This window comes from Lutra lutra, chromosome 6, assembly GCF_902655055.1.
Source record: "Lutra lutra chromosome 6, mLutLut1.2, whole genome shotgun sequence".
Taxonomy (NCBI): Eukaryota; Metazoa; Chordata; class Mammalia; order Carnivora; family Mustelidae; genus Lutra; species Lutra lutra.
Window position 1 is genome coordinate 81,798,271 of NC_062283.1, and position 19,690 is coordinate 81,817,960.

General features: G+C 41.7%; 1 protein-coding gene across 1 annotated transcript; it reads right to left on the minus strand.

Annotated features, from left to right (window-relative positions):
• Positions 1–285: 285 nt before the first annotated feature.
• On the minus strand, positions 286–18,665 carry LOC125101621 (uncharacterized). The gene is made up of 3 exons (XM_047732005.1): positions 18,506–18,665; positions 12,766–13,231; positions 286–358 (listed from the first exon to the last, which is right to left on the minus strand). The coding sequence occupies exons 1-3, from the start codon at positions 18,663–18,665 to the stop codon at positions 286–288; spliced, it is 699 nt and encodes a 232-aa protein (XP_047587961.1).
• Between the last annotated feature and the right edge of the window lie 1,025 nt (positions 18,666–19,690).

Below are 19,690 nucleotides of genomic sequence, written 5' to 3' on the forward strand. Positions count from 1 at the left end.
GAAGTTTAAATTTGATATTATCTAATTCAGAATTCAAAAAGTATATCTGTTCTTATGCATAGGGCATATTAACTCTGTATTTAGTCATTTTGATAATACCCAAATTTTCTATAAGCCCAGAATTTTAAAACACCAATTATCCCACATGATCTGACTTGTTAAAATCCTCAATGTATTAAATCGGTCTGAAAGATATAAAATATGATGAAACTGGTTTGTTGACTTATTTCACATCTTCTCTCATTTTATAGTATTTAAATATTTAATAGTAAACATGTCACTTCTTTAATCATTGGCCAGCCTCAATCTCTGTATTTTGGTAAACACAAAACAATGGGGAAATCTGCCACAAGCCAACCTGAATATTAGCAGAAGAAAACATTACCTGCTGGCATTTTGTTTTTATTTTCAAGTCAGCCAAACATTTATAATAGAAAGAAAAAATACTTAATTAGTGAAACCTACATTCTTCTTTTCATTTATTTAAAAAAAATTTTTTTTAAGTAAGCTCTACACCCAATGTGCAGCTTGAACTCACAGCCCCAAGCTCAAGAGTCCCATGCTCTACCTACTGGGCCAGCCAGGTGCCCTGAAACCTGACATTCTTTAACACTCGGTATATGTTCACTAATTGGAAAGGAGCTACTTGCTCTTAGTGTACTGATGTAATAGACAGCACTAATCTCAGACTAAGCCCCCATAAATCGTCCCATACAGCCAAGCCTATTCAGTGGCCTGGCCAAGCATGTAAAATCAGTAGTGGTTCATAAGAAAAAGGAACTGAGCCCATGACAAATTAACAGGTTATTGCAGTAATTATATTTGGTGTAGAAGGAAGGAAAGGGGGACTCTCCCCATCCCTGACCATCAACTGTGAGCTCTACAGTCTTTCACATAATACTCTTTGCATCCTCTTCACAGCACTCATAACTCTGACATGTTTATACAGGATGTCTCTTTCCCACCAAAATTCTGGTTTCTGGACATCAGGAAATATCCTGTCTTCTCACTCCCGTGTCCTAGTGTCTCCAGGAGCACCTGACACATTAAAGATGCTCAAAACACAGTTACTAAGTAATGAATGAAAGCAAGCAAGTGGTTAAACAATGACCTTCTGTTTCTCCACATTCTTTTTTATCCCTTGCTATTAGTTGTTGTCCTTTCCATGGCTCCACCATGGAAATTTCCTCTTGCCTTGGTTAACAACTATGCCTTCGTCTCAACACTCTTCCCAGCCAAGGATAGCCAGGGATTGTTTGGAGTTGAGCTATGAGAACTCCTCCTGCGCCTGAGTTCTGAGGATGTCTGCACTTGAACAACACAACTTTCCTTCTGGGTGAGAGACACTTGAGAACGGTTCCACCTCTCTTTGTGAAACTTCTGAGGTGTTTTTCGTAGACTAGATGCTTTCACTGAATAATGTTAACTTTGCACTCTCCAGCATGTCCAGAGTTACAAGATTCTATACATATGAAGAGACTTGCCTCTTAGAAGCACCATCTTTCATGAAGGGATGTATATTGTAGCCACCATTCTGACCCATGACTTGGGTAAGATGTCCTCCTACATGGGATGGTTGCTTTCTAAATCACAAGCCAACATCCAACAGACAAGCTGACATCCAACCCACAGCTACATGTAGACATCTCTGATCCACCCCAAGCCTCCGCAAATCTGTAGTAGTTCTGGCAAGGCCCCCATGCAAACTGCACATGAAGGCACCAGGCTTACCATCAGGCCTTCCATATTCCTTTCCCGTCTAGTTACTTCCACTTGGAAGTAGGCCTCATATGGCCAAGCCTGGGGAGAGGGCAGTAACTGCAGCAGGTGCTCTAACATGGTTGTAAGGCCAATCTTCACCTCATGCTTTGGGAGTTGGTAAGCATAAACTGCACAAAGCATCAGATCCCTTCCAATGGAGGCATAAGCAATCAGACAAATGGTAACCTTGTTGGTATCACAGAAGTATCATCAGGGACCTGGGTCTGTTACACTAATTTTAAGCCCGGCCATGCCCTGTTGTCTTCTAAACTGCACTTGTTGTCACTTGAATCAGGACCTTTTTTATTCTGACAAGCCAGACAAGCCCGAAGCCCATGTCCCCAGCAGAACAGACCTACAGACCTTCCAGAGCTCTATGGGAGAAGACCATACTCCATGCACAGGCACAAGAGTATCTAAGAAGCTTTTTGAATCACAGATCCCTGGTCTATCTTCATATAGAAAATTTTGATTCAGGAAAATTGAGGTCAAGCCAGAGAATCTGTACTCTTTCAAAATTTAATCACTACCCCCTACTTCTACCCTACCACTCAAGCACCAGCCTCAGGGTTTCTGAAAAACACTCATTTTGGACACCCACTGACTGACCTAGACTGCACTCCTATGAGCAATTCGAAAAGCAACACTAAGTCATTTTGCCCTCAGAACAAGGGGAGCGCTCACTCTTTCACTCACTCATTTACACATCAGGCACCAGGCTAAAAATATGCAGGGAAATAAAGATGAATAAGATACAGTTCCTGGGGTGCAGGGCTAACTTCACTACTGTGGGGTCCAGGACAAAATGCAGGGTCCCTTGTTCAGAAAGTAGTAAGCATTTCAAGACAGGGACAGCAGAGCATTAAATCAAGCATAGGTCTCATCTGAATGTGCACAAAGCATATTCATGTTGGGAACCCCTGGACATAAAGGGCCTTCCTAACAGCAGTGCAGAAAACAACAGGAAGTACTCATTTTGCTCTCAAAACGAGAGCTCTGAGCTCTGCCTAGGACACTGGCCTTGTCTGTGTGTAAGGCAGGAATCTGGAACATTCCCACCTGAGAAATGACATTCAAACAGACAAAAAGTGATGAGATAACTGAAAAACACTTATCATCATGAAAGAGTCTCCATTTCAATAAATTCTTGTAGTTGAATAAGTAGCCCTAACACTTCCAATGAAGGAGCTTAAAATAACCACAGAATAATGAATTATTATTCTCCATTACTTTCAGGTTTTCCTGGGTGCTGCTGTTTTCTAGAAGCTATAAAAATTAGTAGTTAGGAATAAAGGCCCCTCTTTTTTTTTTTTTTTAAGATTTTATTTATTTATTTGACAGAGAGACACAGCAAGAGAGGGAACACAAGCAGGGGGAGTGGGAGACAGAGAAGCAGCCTTCCCGCAAACAGGGAGCCCAATGTGGGACTCAATCCCAGGACCCTGGGACCATGACCTGAGCCGAAGGCAGATGCTTAATGACTGAGTCACCCACGTGCCCTTTAGGGTCCTAAAGGCCCCTCTTTGTAGAGCTGACAGAGGCATAAGTAAGTGATATTCATGAGTTCATGAAAAGGAAAAAAATTACAAGTCTTCATTTCTACTTAGCTCACAATATCTTCCCAATATCCTTTCTAATCTTCAAAGGAAATGCCAAAAAAAAACCCAAAAGACAAAAAAAAAAAAAAGAAGTGAGAATTTTCATTCAAGACAGCCAGTTTGAAACTTGATTTAATTCAAATGCACTAAATAAATGAGCTCTTCCATACTTTAGAACATTAGCATTGTTAAGTCATTTGTCAAACTCATATTCTGACATTTCACGTGAGTAACCATCATGATTTCATAATATAGAATTATGTAGTTTAAGACACTGACGACCATTTTGTTGTAAGGATTTGGGGATCTATAAACCCAAATCTAGGTAGTTTTATTCTTATCCTTTTAAAGGTCAGAGAGAGGGCAGAAAAAAGTGCAGACCAAAAGCATGACCAAAAATGCCTGTCCCTTCATAAACACAGTACTTCAAAGGTCTTTGTACGGCTCACGACGGTCGAGGTTACTACATTAGCTGTCAAAGTGCCAAAGACTCGGTTCTTCTACATTTACTATTTCATGGTTGCTTTGCTTTATTTGTATTCTGACATAATACTCAGCTTCAGAACATTACAAATAGCAATCAACAAAATTAAAATGAACACAGCTTTATAGCATGCTGAAATTGTGGCTAAGGGGGAAGAAGTTCTCTGAGCAAAAGCACATATGGAGGAATGGGGCTCTGTGTTGTTTTAAAGACACCTACCCAGATGTTAAAGAATGTGTTCCCCCTGCACACAGAGGAGGAAGAGGAAGAGTCAGGAAAGGAGACTTTCCATGCCATTTCCAGCAGGCACTTGTACACTTCAACTTGCTATCGTGAACCCTTAGGTCATGGAATAGGAGTTGTTCATGCCCCTATTCAAAATGAAAACTCACTTTCAAGAAAAAAGGTAAAGGGAATCATCAAATACTGATTTAAAGTTAATTTTACTCGGTGAAAGAAAATTTACAAACTAACACATCAAGTTTGCTAAGGAAAAGAAAAAATTATCTACTAAATTTGAACATAGTGTACTTTTTGGACTTTAAGTCCACTGATAAATGTAACATAGATACACAAAACCAGATTCCAGTTTAGAGTTTTTAATACTGAGAATATAATTAAATCTGTATCTCACTGTTATTTCAAGCTTTTTAGTCAAAACCTCTTAGATACACCTTAATCAGCAAAGCCCATAGGACAGTTTCAAAAGCATGTTGACTAAATAAGTTTTCTTCAAAATCATTCAGATTTTAAAATATAGACCAATGCTGGGGATTCTGACTTGGTAAGTCTAGGGTGAGACTCAAGCTTTTTTTTTTTTTTTTAATAAAATATTTTTAAATTTACTAGATGATTCTGAAACAGAGAGCTAAGTCTCAGGACTCTTGTTCTAAACCAATGGCTCTCAAAGTCTGGCCTCCAGACCAGCAGCATCAGCAACATCTGGGAGCTTGTCGGTAAGGCCCCTTCTGGATCACCACCCAGACCTACTGAATTAGAAACTCACTGGGGGAGGGGCACACACTGCAGCTTAGCAAGCCCTCTAGGTGATTCTGATTCATGTTCAAGTTTGAAAATTGCTGTTTAATTAAAAAATGAGGCCATATCATTTGTCTTTTAATGCCTAAAACAAAGCAACCAGACCTTTCAGCAGATTTTCTTTTAGTTTCTTTATTCAACACACAAATCAAAATAAATCTCAGAAATGTATTTCTCCCTAAAAGAACCTAACAGCTGCTACTTTGGACATGTTTCTATAAGCAATCACTCTGACCACCTTGAGCTCAGCCTCCAGCTCCTTCCCTGGGTTAGGACAGAGGTCAGCAAACTTTTGCTGTAAAGACCCAAAGAGTAAAGGTTTTCAGCCCAGCAGGCCATATGGTCTCTATCATAGCCACTCAGCTCTGCCATTCACAATGCATAAATGACGGGTGTGGCTGTGTTCCAATAAAACTTTATTTACAAAAACAGCTGTCAGGTCAGATTTGGCCCAAAGGCTATAGTTTGCTGACCCCTGAGTTTAAGAAATAATGGCAGACTAGTTGGGGGACTGGACTGTGGAGAGGAATGAAATATACCTTCCCTCACCCAAGAATGCATATTCTCCCATGAGCACAAACTTATCCAATCTGGAAGCTGCTTCCAGGTGAAGGAGAACAGGCTAGAAAGAAAAAGTGGTGTGTCTCATTTGTTCATTTATAACTTATTCTCACAGAAATACTAATTAGGTGCATTCTATGTGCCTGGAACCAAACATCAAAGCCCTACCCCCATAAACCCAAGTCCAACAGAAGAAAAAATAGAAATTGGAAACAATGCCATGTGAGATAGCCACACAATGAAATATTATTCAGCGTTCCAAAGAATGAGCTATTGTGTCATGAAAAGGCAACAGGAAAACAAATACATATTACTACCTGAATGAAGCCACTTTGGAAAGACTACATACTGTAGGATTCTAACCATAGGACATTGTGAAAAAGGCAAACGATGGAGACAGTAAAAAGATGAGTGTTGCCAGGGATTAGGGCAGGGGGCAGATGAATCAACAGAGCACAGTGCACTTTAAGGGCAGTGAAACTACTGTGTAAGATAGTATAGATTTGTCCAAACCCACAGAATGTAGGAAACCCAGAGTGAACCCTAAAGTAAACCATGGACTCTGGGTGATGACGATGTGTCAATGGAGGTTCAACAATTGTAACAGATGTCCTCCTCTGTGAGGGATGGTAGCTAATGGGAGAGGCTATGCCTGTGTGGGAGCAGAGAGTACCTGGGAAATGTCTTGACTTTGTTTTGTATTTAGAAGTGCCAAAAATTTTTTAAGAAGTCCATTAAAAAGCAATATTCTCTACCATAGAATGAAAAAGAGATCTGATCGGAATATCAGTAGAGGGATAGTAGAATGTAAAAATAACGCCAGTCAGACATCTGATATGATAGTGTTGTTCTAATCATGACGGTTTGATTCCATTAAGTCACAACCTGACCCATTAATCCATGGACCTCAGCTCATGGTTTCAGGGCTCAGTGTACTAACTGCATAACGAGTGCACAAGGCTGAAGAAGCCTGGTTCAAAGACCCCCCAAACTGTTTAATAACAGTAATAATGACCCCAACCAGCATCCCTCTTTTCTCCCATCATGGCCTCTCTCTTTGTAGGTATCTTGCCATTAGGCTGTACATTCATAGAGGACAAGTCCATACTTTATTCATCCTTGTGTCTCCAAGAACTAATGTATCAGGCACATGGAAGGCACACAATAAATACTGTACTATAACAGGAAATTGCCGTTTATTGAGTGGCCATTAAAAAATGCTTTAAAATGGATCACATTGCTCTGGGAATATATAAGGGATGACTGACAATCCCTGAAGGAGCTACGAAACAGACAGTAGCAGGTCTGGACCTCTGGGAAGGAACAGGATTATGCCACTTGGAGAACAAGGAGAAACATATTCCAGGGAGAGGGAACGGCAAGCGCAGAGGCAAAAAGCTCAAGACTAAACACTGAGGAAATGAAGAGAAAATCAATATAGCTGGACCACAGGGTAAACCAGTGAGGAAAAGGAGATTAAAAAAAAAAAAAAAGATGAAGGCAAATTGAGATGTACCTTATGTCTGAGAAATTCCGAGATTATCCAAACACACGGCATCATACCGTATAATCCGGAAACTGTTATGATCAAATACTTGAAAGTAAAAAGCCCCAATAAATCACTCTCGCTGTAGCACAGAGGTCCAAATCAGGGGTTATTGCTGGAGTATGCTTAATGGACCCAATGAAAGAAGTTGACCACAAAACAGTGACCAGTGGAAGGGGTAGCAGAAAAAAAAAAAATTGAGAGGCTTTTCTGATTTTGCATAGCTATTCTTTCTTATTAGATGGGGAAGAAAGAGCTAAGGAAGATTTCTCCCCTTTCTCACTTGGGAAACTTTAGAACAGGTAAGATCCTTACCTGAGTCAGGAGACAGAGCAGGAGAAGCAAGCAAGCTTGGAATAAGACCCTATTCTGCTGTGGATTTGTTGAACTTCAGACATTTGGGGAAAGATAAAGTGTAGTCTCAAATGTTTGTTTAACAGTGTAACTTACATGAAACCACTCTGAAAACTTGAAAACACAATGCGAACTACTAATATTTTTAACAGTAACCAATATGTGATGCACCTGTAAAAGGTAATGCATGTCAAAACCAGAGTAGGGGTGAAATGGTCACATTTTTAGGGAGCCACAGAAGACGACTGCCAGATTGCCCCCTTACCAATAAGTACCTTGGGGAAGTGAAGGCCTATCAACATATACCTAGGAAAATAAATGCCTGGTCCTCTCAGCTGCAAGATTACTCTTGGCCCAGGCCATGGCAGGCCAGGCCTCCCTCCCAAAATCACTGGACTAATGTTAGTGAAAATAGTCCAGAAACAGCCAGAAAGTTCTAGTACCATCTTCTCAAAAGCAAGGACAGTAAACAGCACGATTTACATCGAAGTTCAAAGGGTCAAATTCGGCTTTCCTAATCCCAAGGGATGTCAAGGAATTGATTTGAGACAAGGGAGGGGATGGTTTATTTTTTAAGATTATTTATTGAACAAGGGGGAGGGGCAAAGAGAGGAGAGGGGGAGGTAGGGCGTGAGGGGGGTGGAGAGAGAGAGAGAGATTGATTCTCCTACAGACTCTCCCCTGAGCTTGGAGCCCAACACTGGGCTTGATCTCATAACCCTGAGATCACCATTTGAGATGAAACCAGGAGTGGGACACTTAAACAACCGAGCCACCCTGGCACCCTGGGAGGGGATGGTTTATTAAGACAGCATTCACTGCAGATCATAGAGCCCCAGCATCTGGGGTACAGTGAAATATTTAATGAAAAAAGAAGGAACTGACTCTATGGCATAGAAACTGATTGTTTCATTCAGACTTAGACTAGACATTTTCTAGTTTATTTAAACCTACAGCTGTTTTATCAGAATACCCAGAATAAACTAGTTTCCTAAAAATAATATACTGGCTTCGAAAAGGATTCAGGCGATAGATAACAAAAATATTCCATGTCAAATTGAGTGGTAAGATTTTGGAATATTCATTTCTTTTGGGAGCAGGTCCCTGTATTTCCTAAGTTTTCTATAGGACACCTACCAAATATATTACAGGGATTAAGCTTGGGTGGTAGGATTATGGTTTCATACCTTTGGGGACATTTCTGTGTATTTTTTAGGTTTTCTATGGCAAAAATACATCACTTCTGTAATCAGAAATAAAACATAATTTGCAGAGGAAAGAAAGTCATTCATGCTGGCTTCCACCTCCACGCCTCCTTAGTTCAAGCTACTTATGACACTCCTGTCTGTGACATAAATTCCAGCTTTCTCTCTGGCCCTACGGTACCTTCTCCATTTAGCAACCATAGTGCTCCTTTAAAATGTAGAGTCCTCCAGTAGGTTCACCTGCACAGAAAATTCATTCTCTGCAAGACCCATCCACTGGGCCCTGGCCTATCCCTCCCTCTGATTTTATCTCCTAATTTACTCCTCCCCCCACACCTGTCCCTAATTCCTATCCACTCCTACCCCCCCCCCCCCCCCCCCCCGCATCCACCACCACACCTTTCCCCTAAACCTCTCCCTCCCCAATGCCTTTCTCCTCCCAGCCATACTGTTTTACATCTGTCTCTAGAACAAACCAAGCAACCAGGAACAGGTCCTCAGACTTCACCTCCATACTCGTCCCAAATCCAAGGCTGTCTTCAGAGAGGGCTTCCCTGAGTGCCCTCCCGGGAGACACATTCCATACTATTTCTTGTTCTGCTCTTCACAGCACTTACAAGGACCTGGTATTATTTTATTTATGGTCTCCCTCCCCATTTGAACCACCATCCTCTCCTGCCATAAGCCCCTTGAGAACTGGAACCTTATTCATCTTGTTCAAACATCTGTCCTGAATATCTCCACAGAGCTCGTCCTATAGATGCACAATGAACTTTGGTAAGGGGGTAGGGGTTATCAGCTGGCAAGATTTTACCTGCACGTTGCCTTCAAGTTTATTTTATGCTGTATTTGAGGAAGTGATTAAGATGGCACATTTTCTTTCTCAGCACACCATGACATCACCATTGCCAGACTGTGTGATATACGGAAGTAGAAGCAGAAAATGAGAGTTGAGTTATCATTCTTCTTTCCTATGCTTTTCCTGGGGGCTACTTGGAACTGAACTAAGAGATTCGCCAGGTTAACTCTGCAATGGCTTACAATTTTTTTTTTTTTAATATGTGATCTAACCAAGACATTCAAACACAATAGCGCAAGAAACTTCAAGATAAAGGAGGGGGTGGAATGTAGATACCTCCTATATTCCCAAAAATGCAGACATTCAGATAAAAACTGGATTTGTACTCTTATCTTCCCATTGCTGAGCTACTCAGCAGAAAACAATGTCACAGAGAAACAAAACCAGGCCTATCCTCACACCTTAGGATGTCTTTGTATTCCCAAATTAAGTTCCTGGCAGGGACAATCTTAAAGTTGCTGGCAGGCCTAAAAGCTAACTATGCCCTTGAAAAAGGCCCAGAATCCCTGGGATTTGATACATAAATATATGAATTCTAGAACTAATTTGATGTCTGGCTTCTTGTCTGGATTCCAGTTAATACTTGAGAAATTCTAGTTCTGTATGGGTACAGTTATCTTCTCCTTAAGTTGCTGAAACCCAAGCTAAAAGTTGTCCTAAATAATGGAAAACACATTTATCAAATCAAAAGCAATCAGTGACTGACCCCTTTCATGGCCTACAAAGATAGTTGATGAGCTCTTTTTAAACTGCAACAGAAAATCTGACAGGAGGGATAGCTGAGAAAGTTCCATAAAATTATTAAAATGAAAACATTTCTGATCATGTGGCTCCTCTATTGAAAATATGTGGGATTTATCCTGATCTAGGTTTTGAGAATCAACATGTTGCAGCTGAAGTGCGTTCGAATCCTAAACACTACTTGAGCCTGTCTCCAAAACAGTGGCAGAAATGGAGAAGCAGATAGAAGTTCTTATTTAATGAAGGAAAAGACTGGAACACATACCTACTAGGACTGAAGTACTAGCACTATTCGATTGTTAAGAGGAAAAATGAAATTCATTACATTTCAAGTGCTTCCTTCACAGACTGAGGGAGTTTGGGAGAGCCCACCTGTTTTCTATCTGATATGGAAGAGCCATGAACAGTGGGTAGTGAGACTGGGACAGGGTAGTAGCAGATAATAAAAGGGCGGGATGGCCCCACCACCATTCTCAACTCTTCTAAAGGGGAACATAATGACTTGCACTGGAATCCACAGGGGAGAGAGGAGAAGAAACCGAATGGCCTACCTAATATCTAAATGTAGAATAACTTTGTTTCCTGTTTCTTCTTCCAACTGGTCATTAAGACACTGTTCCAGGCGATGGCTGACAGTAGTCCTTAGTATTAGAACAAACTTTCTAACTAGAACCAGAATGATCACTGCTAATTAGGTAAGGGACAAAAACACCTCTCAGAAACCATCCCACAGAAAGACACCAAGAACGAGAAGAGGCGGGCCTCAGATGACAGTTTTCTCTCAGTAAAATCCCGGGTCTTTTGGAGCTTCTGAAAAGGGCGCTTCTTACGTCAATTCCACGGACGGACACCTGGATTGGTGCTCAGCTAGTGTGAATCTACAAACATGGGAGGCCAGACTATTACCCTCAGAGTCCCTGGGCAGCTTTTGTCTTGCCACAGGTCAGCTGTGAGTTCAGAACTTCGGGGTGTCAGGACTGTATAGAGCCGGGAAGTTTACACCAGAAAAGGGAAGAAGAGATGGATTTCTCCCAGTTCCCAAGCTAGTAATGTGACTTTATAGAACTCGGTGCCTTCTGTAGAACAAAGTTAACTCAAGGCAGTTGGTTCCAGTCCCTACACAATAAGCTACAAATAGGAATGTGTAGGTCTGGGCGGCCTTGCTCCCTCACGCTTTCGTACTAGAGGTTGTTCACTTGTTCAGAGTTAAATGGGCCCACGAGGGAATGCATCACACACACCTGTTGTTAAAACGGAAGGTGGCTTTCGGGGAGGATGAAATAGGTGCAGGAAATTAAGGCACTCATCGTGATGAGCACTGAGCCCTTTATAGAAGTGTTGAATCACTATACTGTACACCTGAAACTAACACTGTATGTTAATCATACTTGAACGTAAAAGCTTAATTAAAAATTACTGACTAAACATCAACCCCCCCAAATAAAGAAGGCCTTAAAAGCAATAATCTGTCCAGAAATTCTTTTTTTTTTTTCCAAATATTTCCATCAAGTATTTCCTTATCTTTTTCCTTCCTCTATGTTTGGGTCCTTTGCTGTCTTAGAGAAACAGCATACTGTTTTTAAGTGAGTTATTAATAAATTTATCTCTAAATTGAGGAAGTAAATTTAATAGCTGATTAGAAAGAAAACATTTTTCTGCCCCATTTGATTTCCATCACTCTATGTTATGGAATACTTGTGGACCTCCTTTTGCTTAGTAGGTTGGGGTTAATTGAGATAAGTGACCCTTTCTCTCAAAACCTCCAGTTTAATTAATAGTAATGGAAACTGTAGCCACTATTCCATGACATTTTAGACAGTTTCTTTGGTAGGGAAGGTCTTACATTTATTTGAATGCTCTGTTTATGTTCTGAAAACTTTTTTCTTTTACATGAAGATCCATCTAAAGATGTCGACTCCAGCTTTCACCAAAAATATAATTTGCAACCACGAAGTTGATTTACATGTTTTTTACTCTTTAGCTGATGCCTCTGTGGAGAAGCTATCCTGCTCAACACCCAAAGGACTTGCGGGGTGCTAATTTTTTTTTTTTCTTTAAACTTGTGGACTCCTATTGATCTCTCAGGAGTAAAACCCTGAACATTTTGTTTTTACAAATAACCTGATACCTGTAGTATGAACGTTTCCTTTCCAGTCAGCTGAAGTTCAATGCTGAGCAAGGTTGATGTTGAATTTTAATATGATTCTCCCTCGGCTATAAATGAAATTTAGAAATTTCACGTACATTTTCATTTTAAAAAGGCTGCCAATGACAACATCCACTTGCCTATATGGCAAAAAGTACCTTTGCCTGGAATATGCCAGGATTTTTTTTTTTACTTTTAACCTCATTTTGTAAACAGAGACCCAAATTTTACCAAGCAAGTGGGGGACAGGGATAAAAATAACAGAGGTAATAAAGAACACTGATGCTTATTTCAACTTCATCCTGTAAAGATTTTTTAAATCACACAAAAAAGTCCTGTTTCTCAGTCTTCGTTAAAAGCAAACCTGCAATGTGAGAACCAGGCTAACAGTTACAAAACCCTCCCCAGCTGCGGATTTCAGAGCTAGCAAAAGCACTGAAAAGAGAAAAGCATGCAAAGGAACCCCCCTTACCTGAAGTGAAAGCAGTACACCAGCTTGGTGACTACTGTGACCATCTTTCCCAAGTCAAGAGCCGGCAATGCCAGAGTGACAAGAAGTGAAGAAGGACGCGAGGGTTGGAGCGGCTGCAGGAATCTTGCCAGGGTCCTTTCTCCCGGGACACACCTCCCCTCTCTGGCTCCGAAGACAAGCGGCTCTCGCTCGCCCTTCACGGTTAACCACAAGCCCGTCGCTTCTGCTCCATCATCCAGCAGCTGCTGGAAGCACCGGGCTGCAGCGTGCACGCCGGGGTGCTGAGAGGAGCCCCGCGCGGAGCAGGCGGAGTGCCGCCCCGGAGAGCCCAGGACTGCGCGGCCGCAGCTGACGATCCTAAAACCGCATGTTACTGGGCAGAGAGCAGCTTTCCAGGAACGAGAACCAGCTGCAGCACAGCCCCAGCGCTTCCCGGAGCCCAGGGCAAGCCCCAGCAGGCGGGGAGCTCAGGAAGCCGCCCGGCTACTGAGCATGCTCGGCTGGCCCCGGAGCGGCGAGGGCCTTTCAACCGGTGACTTCTCTTCCTGATTTGAGAAGGGGAGAATGCAGAAGCGTGCAGGGGTGAGATTGAGTGGAGGTGATTTCGTCGACGTGGAGATGACCTGCTCCCAACCCCACCCCCCCAAAAGAGATATATTGCATTGCAATTAGCAAATATTATCGATTAGATTGATAAAGATGTTTGAAAGCTATCAGTACTGTTTAGTCTTTCTGCACAGTTAAGCTGTCTCTGGGGTCAAGTATGTAGTGTAGGCAGTGAAAGGATTTTAAACCTAGAAAATCACTATCACTCAAAGGTTTGGAATGAAATTGCCTGTATTTGAAAGTCTGAGTAAGCAATGTGTCATAAATCAGTTGATAAGTACACAATGAAATCTGCCTAAAGACAATGACCACCTTAAGAAAAACATTTGATAAGGTGAGCAATTTTTGAGATTTAAATGTTAATTTATACCATAATAACTTACATTTTGAAGTTTAAACCTTTCAGATGGCAAGCTTCAGATACCAGGGAACGTTGCTTATTCACGACTGTAAACACAAATCCTTTATCAGGGTGGGTAAATGACAAGTACTCCATAAATGCTTGCTAGAAGATGAGTTGTGGGTTAATCTGTGAATGGCACAGGCAGGCTGACATCCTTGAATTTGATATGAACTCTTAACCTTCTCAGCTTCGTGTTTTGGGCAGAGCAAGTATTTGAAAATAGGAATACACTTAACGTTTGTTGTGTAAGTGTCCAACACATAAGCAAATTAGTTTTAAAAATGATTTTCATTTTCATGTTATTGTTTTGTGTGTGTGTCCCCTTTTCTTCTCTTTCCAGCCCTCTAAGATAACTCTTTGGCCGCTGAGCCAAACCCAGAGCATGTTCTCTCTGCTACTGTTGAAACCAGGGACATTTACTCTCCGTGGTTTGCAGATAACAGAATTATTTCATTTTGAAAAACTTTAAGCCAGTCATTCCTGCCAAGTCTGTGGAGGGTGAGACCAAGAGGCACTCATGGCTGAAAGCTGGGCCTGTGAAAATCCATACAGAACACATGGGTGAGCTGAGAGTCAGGTGTTTCTGGAATCCTTACCAGGTGTTATCTCGGCCCATTGATACAATCCCTTAGGCAGGAAAATTCCCTCTCTCGTTACTCCCCATTCCTCTATCCTTTGACCACCTTTTCTTCTCAAGTTAAGAGTCCGTGTCTCCTGAGTGCTTCTTGAGTCCAGAACCTTTCCTAGCTCCCCTCTCCTATGTCTCTCCAGTGCAAACTTTTATAACCAGGCTTCCTGGATTGTCCTCAGGTAAATCATGCCTCACCCACCACCAGTGGAGAATTTTTTAAAGATTTTATTTATTTATTTGACAGAGAGAGATCACAAGTAGGCAGAGAGAGAGGAGGAAGCAGGCTCCCCGCTAAGCAGAGAGCCTGATGTAGGAGTCGATCCTAGGACCCTGAGATCATGACCTGAGCCGAAGGTAGAGGCTTAACCCACTGAGCCACCCAGAAGCCCCCAGCAGTGAATTCTTTAAGGACTGAAACAATGCTGGCTATTCGCATCTATACAGTTGTCTACATTTGCACAATTACTGGTTTTACATGTTTTCAGATTAGTTGAGGCACCCTAGGGAGTCCTTCTAATTGTACTGATCAATTACAAAATTGGTGGAGTTAATTTAGGGACATTTCCCAAAAGTGATTCCAGAAGGAAAAATAATTTTTTCAATCAAGTCAAAGACTTCATAGCTGGGAAAGCCGATGTAGGCCTATTTGTGCAGACTCGATAAATATAGATAACTAGGGTAGAGTAGTTTGGTCTTTAATTCCTGCTTCTCTACCCCAAATATTAATGAGATGGAGACATATCTATCCTTACCATGGGTCCTATGGATACACACATTTTATTTCATAGCAAAGACTCCTTATACCATCTCCCTCATTAATGCCCTACATTTTTTTTTCTTTTTGCTATTCATCATTTTGCAGTGAATCTGGTTCTCAAAAGCTACCCAACCAGCCCCTCTGTTTTAGTCCCTTACTCTTCAATTCTTTTTCCATACTTCCTAAATTCTCTTCCTAAAATTCCTTTATCATTACAGTGAATTTTGTTAGGTGTCTTGGTAAGTCCTCCCAGGTTTCTCCTAGTAGATCCCCAATTATGATTATTCATTCATTCATTAAATAGTCCATTTGCCCAGTAATACCTTGACTGGTCTAACTGGTCTAATTTCCCACACCTTCACCATTCATTGGATAAGGGATGGGTATGTGGCCAATTTTAAGCCATAAAGAGGCTAAGAAAGTTTGCAAAAGATGTCAGAAGTGTTCTTCTTTTCTCATAAGTGAGAATTGTGAAAAACACTAATGTCTCATTTTCAAACAGGTAAGCATGCAGCCCTTAATGTTACTAGGAACCATTCTTCTACCTTGAGAAGATCATACTTGTAAAGAACCAATGCTGGGAGCGCCTGGGTGGCTCAGTGGGTTGAGCCTCTGCCTTCGGCTCAGGTCATGATCTCAGGGTCCTGGGATCGAGCCCCGCATTGGGCTCTCTGCTTGGCGGGGAGCCTGCTTCCCCCTCTCTCTCTGTCTGCCTCTCTGCCTACTTGTGATCTCTGTCAAATACATAAATAAAATCTTAAAAACAAACAAAAAAAAGGAACAAATGTTGTACAAAGCAAAAGGCAGAGATGAAATACCCAGGTCCTTGATGAATATCATTAAATGATCCACCTACACAAATGTCTTCCTTACCTCACCTCTTGGAATGTGAGCCAATAAAATCTGTTGAAAGGCACTTTAAATAGTCAAAAGCCTCCTGCCTGAGATAAACTTTTTTTTTAAATTTCTTATTCAAAATACTAAAATGTTAAGAAATAATTAAATTTCTTAGCATAGCATTTGGAGAATGTTCTCCTGGTCCCTTTCACATTTGTACATTTGTTTCCCATTATTTTCGGCTAGGCATTTTACATTTTAGCCATACTGGACTACTTGCTCTAACCATGTCATTTGCTGTCCCATAGCACAGCCTGTGTTCGTCCTCCATTTTCTCCTACCAGTAACCAACTCTTCCTTCAAGGTCCAGATTAAAAGATGCTTTATCTGAAGTGGGTTTTCAGAATTAATATTTCAACCTTCTATATTTTCATACATGGCATGTGTAACTCTGTGTGTAACTGTGGGTCCTTCAAGAAGCCGAGCCAAGATGAGATTAAATGTGCAACAACTTTATTAAGGAAAATACCTGAAAAAACAAAATGGGAAGAGAGCTGGACAAGACTGGGAGTCCTCAGACTAGAATCAAGTCTGACCCTGAATGAAGGAGAGAGAAGGAAGGGAGGAAGCTGGCTGCGGTGTAGTTCTGTGGAAAGTTCAGCAAGGCTGTTGATGAATCCTCAAGCCAAAGTCTTCCATTGGAGGGGTCCAGCTTCTCCCAGAAATGAGCTGCTTCAATATCATTGCCACCATCAGTGGTTGCCTAGGAGAAGCCTGTGGGATATGGTGCTTCAACAAAAGAGCTGTGTGACTGTCAGGGCATAGGAGCTGTGGCCTTAGTCAGCTATGCTCTCTGTGTCTGGAAGGGTAGAAGGCACTTTCCCATGGCTGCCATGCTTCTCATTTATCGCTCATTCGATCTTGACCTACATTCTATCTGTCATATAGATGAGTCTCTTCACTAGATTATAAATTTAAGGGCATGAATTGGGCCTATCTTTGTCCCATTATATGTTTCACATAGTAGGATCCCAGCAGGTTGTTACTCTGTTACTCAAGCTGAATTCTAAAATATGTGGCCTCAAAATTCTGTAATAATAACTCCTTACAAAAGTAATAGGGAATGGGGTGCTTGGGTGGCTCAGTCAGTAAGCATCTGCCCTTGGATCAGATCATGGTCTCGGGGTCCTGGGATCCAGTTCAGTGTCAGGCTCCCTGCTCAGCGGGGAGCCTGCTTCTCCTTCTCCTTCTGCCTCTGCCTCCCCTGGTGCTCTCTCTCAAATGAAATAAAAAAATAATAGGGAGAGTGCTCCCCTAAAGTCCATGAGAATTTGCTTCCAGAAGATATTAAATACTATTCCATGATTAATACTTTTTAAAAGAATGAACAGTCTCAGTCCCCTGGCTACTAAACCCTGCAGGTCCACAAGTCTCCACACAGAAGTCCTACTCTGAAACTTAAGGGCCACGAGGCAGGGAAGTTGAGTACCTGCTGACTAATGCCCCATTTTTCACAAGCTCAATCCCCAAGGCCCGTAGATTCCTGAACTTTTGGGTTAAATTTGTAATGCGCTTGGGTTCTTGACTGGGAAAATAAATTCCTCTGCCAAGTTACACTTTGTACTATTTCCTCAGCATTCATTTTTAGGTGATATGAGAATGGATCTTTCAGGTACCTTTTCTAGATAAAAATACATTAAAAGTGATTCACTAAGGGGGGGGAAGATTAGAAAAATCTGTGATTACTTAAGGTAATTAAGTATTATTATTAAGCAAAGAGGAAAAACATGTAAATATAGGTATTTTGGCATAGCATTACACTCCATGTAAATAGTGTCCTATGTATCATTGTTAATTTAGGGTCAACCAACTTACTTATGGTTAAGATAATAATAATAATAATACTTATAAGTCAGGGTTCAGTAAGGAGGCAGAAACCTCAATAATTTGAAAAGAGAGAGCTTACTATAAAGAATTATTATTGATTTTCAAGGAAAACTATTAAAATGGAATAAAGAGCCCTTTAAAGAATATCCTGTAGGAGACTAGGGCAGGCTGCTCTGGAACAAAGATTATTTGGAATTAAAAGTAATCAAAACCCTTCAAATGCAGGAAAAGCTCTCTTGCCTCCCCATAACTGTCTAAATTTACGTAGAAAAGGAGAGTTTGCACCAGGAGCTATTAACAGAGACTTCCCTTTAACAAGAAACTTATCTGCATAACAGGACAACTTATTTTTCCAAATACCTCCTTTCACCCTCCTGCTAATGAGATTTCTCCTTTTTGTATCCTCAAACCACCCACCCCCGCTTAGCTCATATAAGCTTCCTGTTGCCTCTTTGTCTTTGGAACTTCATGTCTGTGTGGATTCCCCATATGTACACCCATTAAATGTGATTTTCTCCTTTTAATCTGTCTCATGTCAATTTGATTCTAAGTCCACCTAGACGGACCATAGGTCAGAGGAAAATTTTCCACCCTGACAACCCCTAGGCTGAGGCGGTACCCAAGGAAGGAGGCCCTCCCCGAGACTGGGACCCAGCCTTTTTAGGATAGCTGTTGCCCATTGGATGGTAGAGGAATTTGCTGCTCTTCCCAGGCCACAGTTGGTCCACACCAGCGAGCTGAGGCTGACGGGCATGAACCGTAGGGGCTGGGATTCCCATGCTGGAAGCTTCCTGCAGCAGTGCCAATGGGCTAAGCCTACGATAAGGATCTCAGCATTGCGCACTGGGATACTGACACTTGCTGGGAGGCTGCGTCCAGACGCTGCTGTTGAACAAAATGAGACAGATACCAGCTGGACTTACCAGAAAAGTCACCTGTCAGAGGTACGGTTGAACTCTCTTACCACCCACACAACCCAACTAAATCCACAGGGTGAGGGTGTGCCACTGAACTTCCTGATCTCAGGCTAGCTGGAGCGACTGCAGAACTCATCCAGGAGATGTTGCCTGGAGATGGCGAGCTGCCCCTGGATGATGGAGAGCCTGCTCCTATGAACGCAGAACTCACCTGCTAACTGCCTGGGAAGTACCGCTGTACTTACTGCTGGAAAGCCTAGTGAGACACTTTGGGAACGTACTGCAAAGGTTTTTATGGGAATGTTGCTGAAACCCATGAGCTCCCCTTAAATGCTCCGCATGCCAGCCTAACACTGGAGAGCAAGAACCCTGGTACGCATGCTTCCAGAAATCCACAACCCAAGAAGGGACCTCCCTACCTCCTGCAGTGTCCCTCCAGCACCCTCTACTGACAAAGCTTAACAGATAGCAAGAAACAAATGTTCCAGTGTCACAAGCAGGCAATGAAGGATGGATTGGGAGCTGAGAGATAATAAATTAATAACTGACTGGCACGGTGCTTTTGTCAAAATCACTACTTTATATTGAGATTATCTCTTTATTCATTTATCTCTTCCACAGGCAGCTGATGGATGTCTCAAAGGTAAGGATAATTTTTATATTTTATGTGTAGCATTGTGCCTGGCACATATTGTGTGTTTAACAAACATTTGTCAAAATGTAATACTGCATATATAAATATTACATCCTACACTAAAAGACTCACTTGGTCTGACAAGCATTGGGTCTACCCAAATTTAATTGCCATGAGGGAATGCCATTACTTTCATTATTTGGAATAATGCAATAGTGTCAATTGACACATTGCTCACCTGTAAAGTCACCAT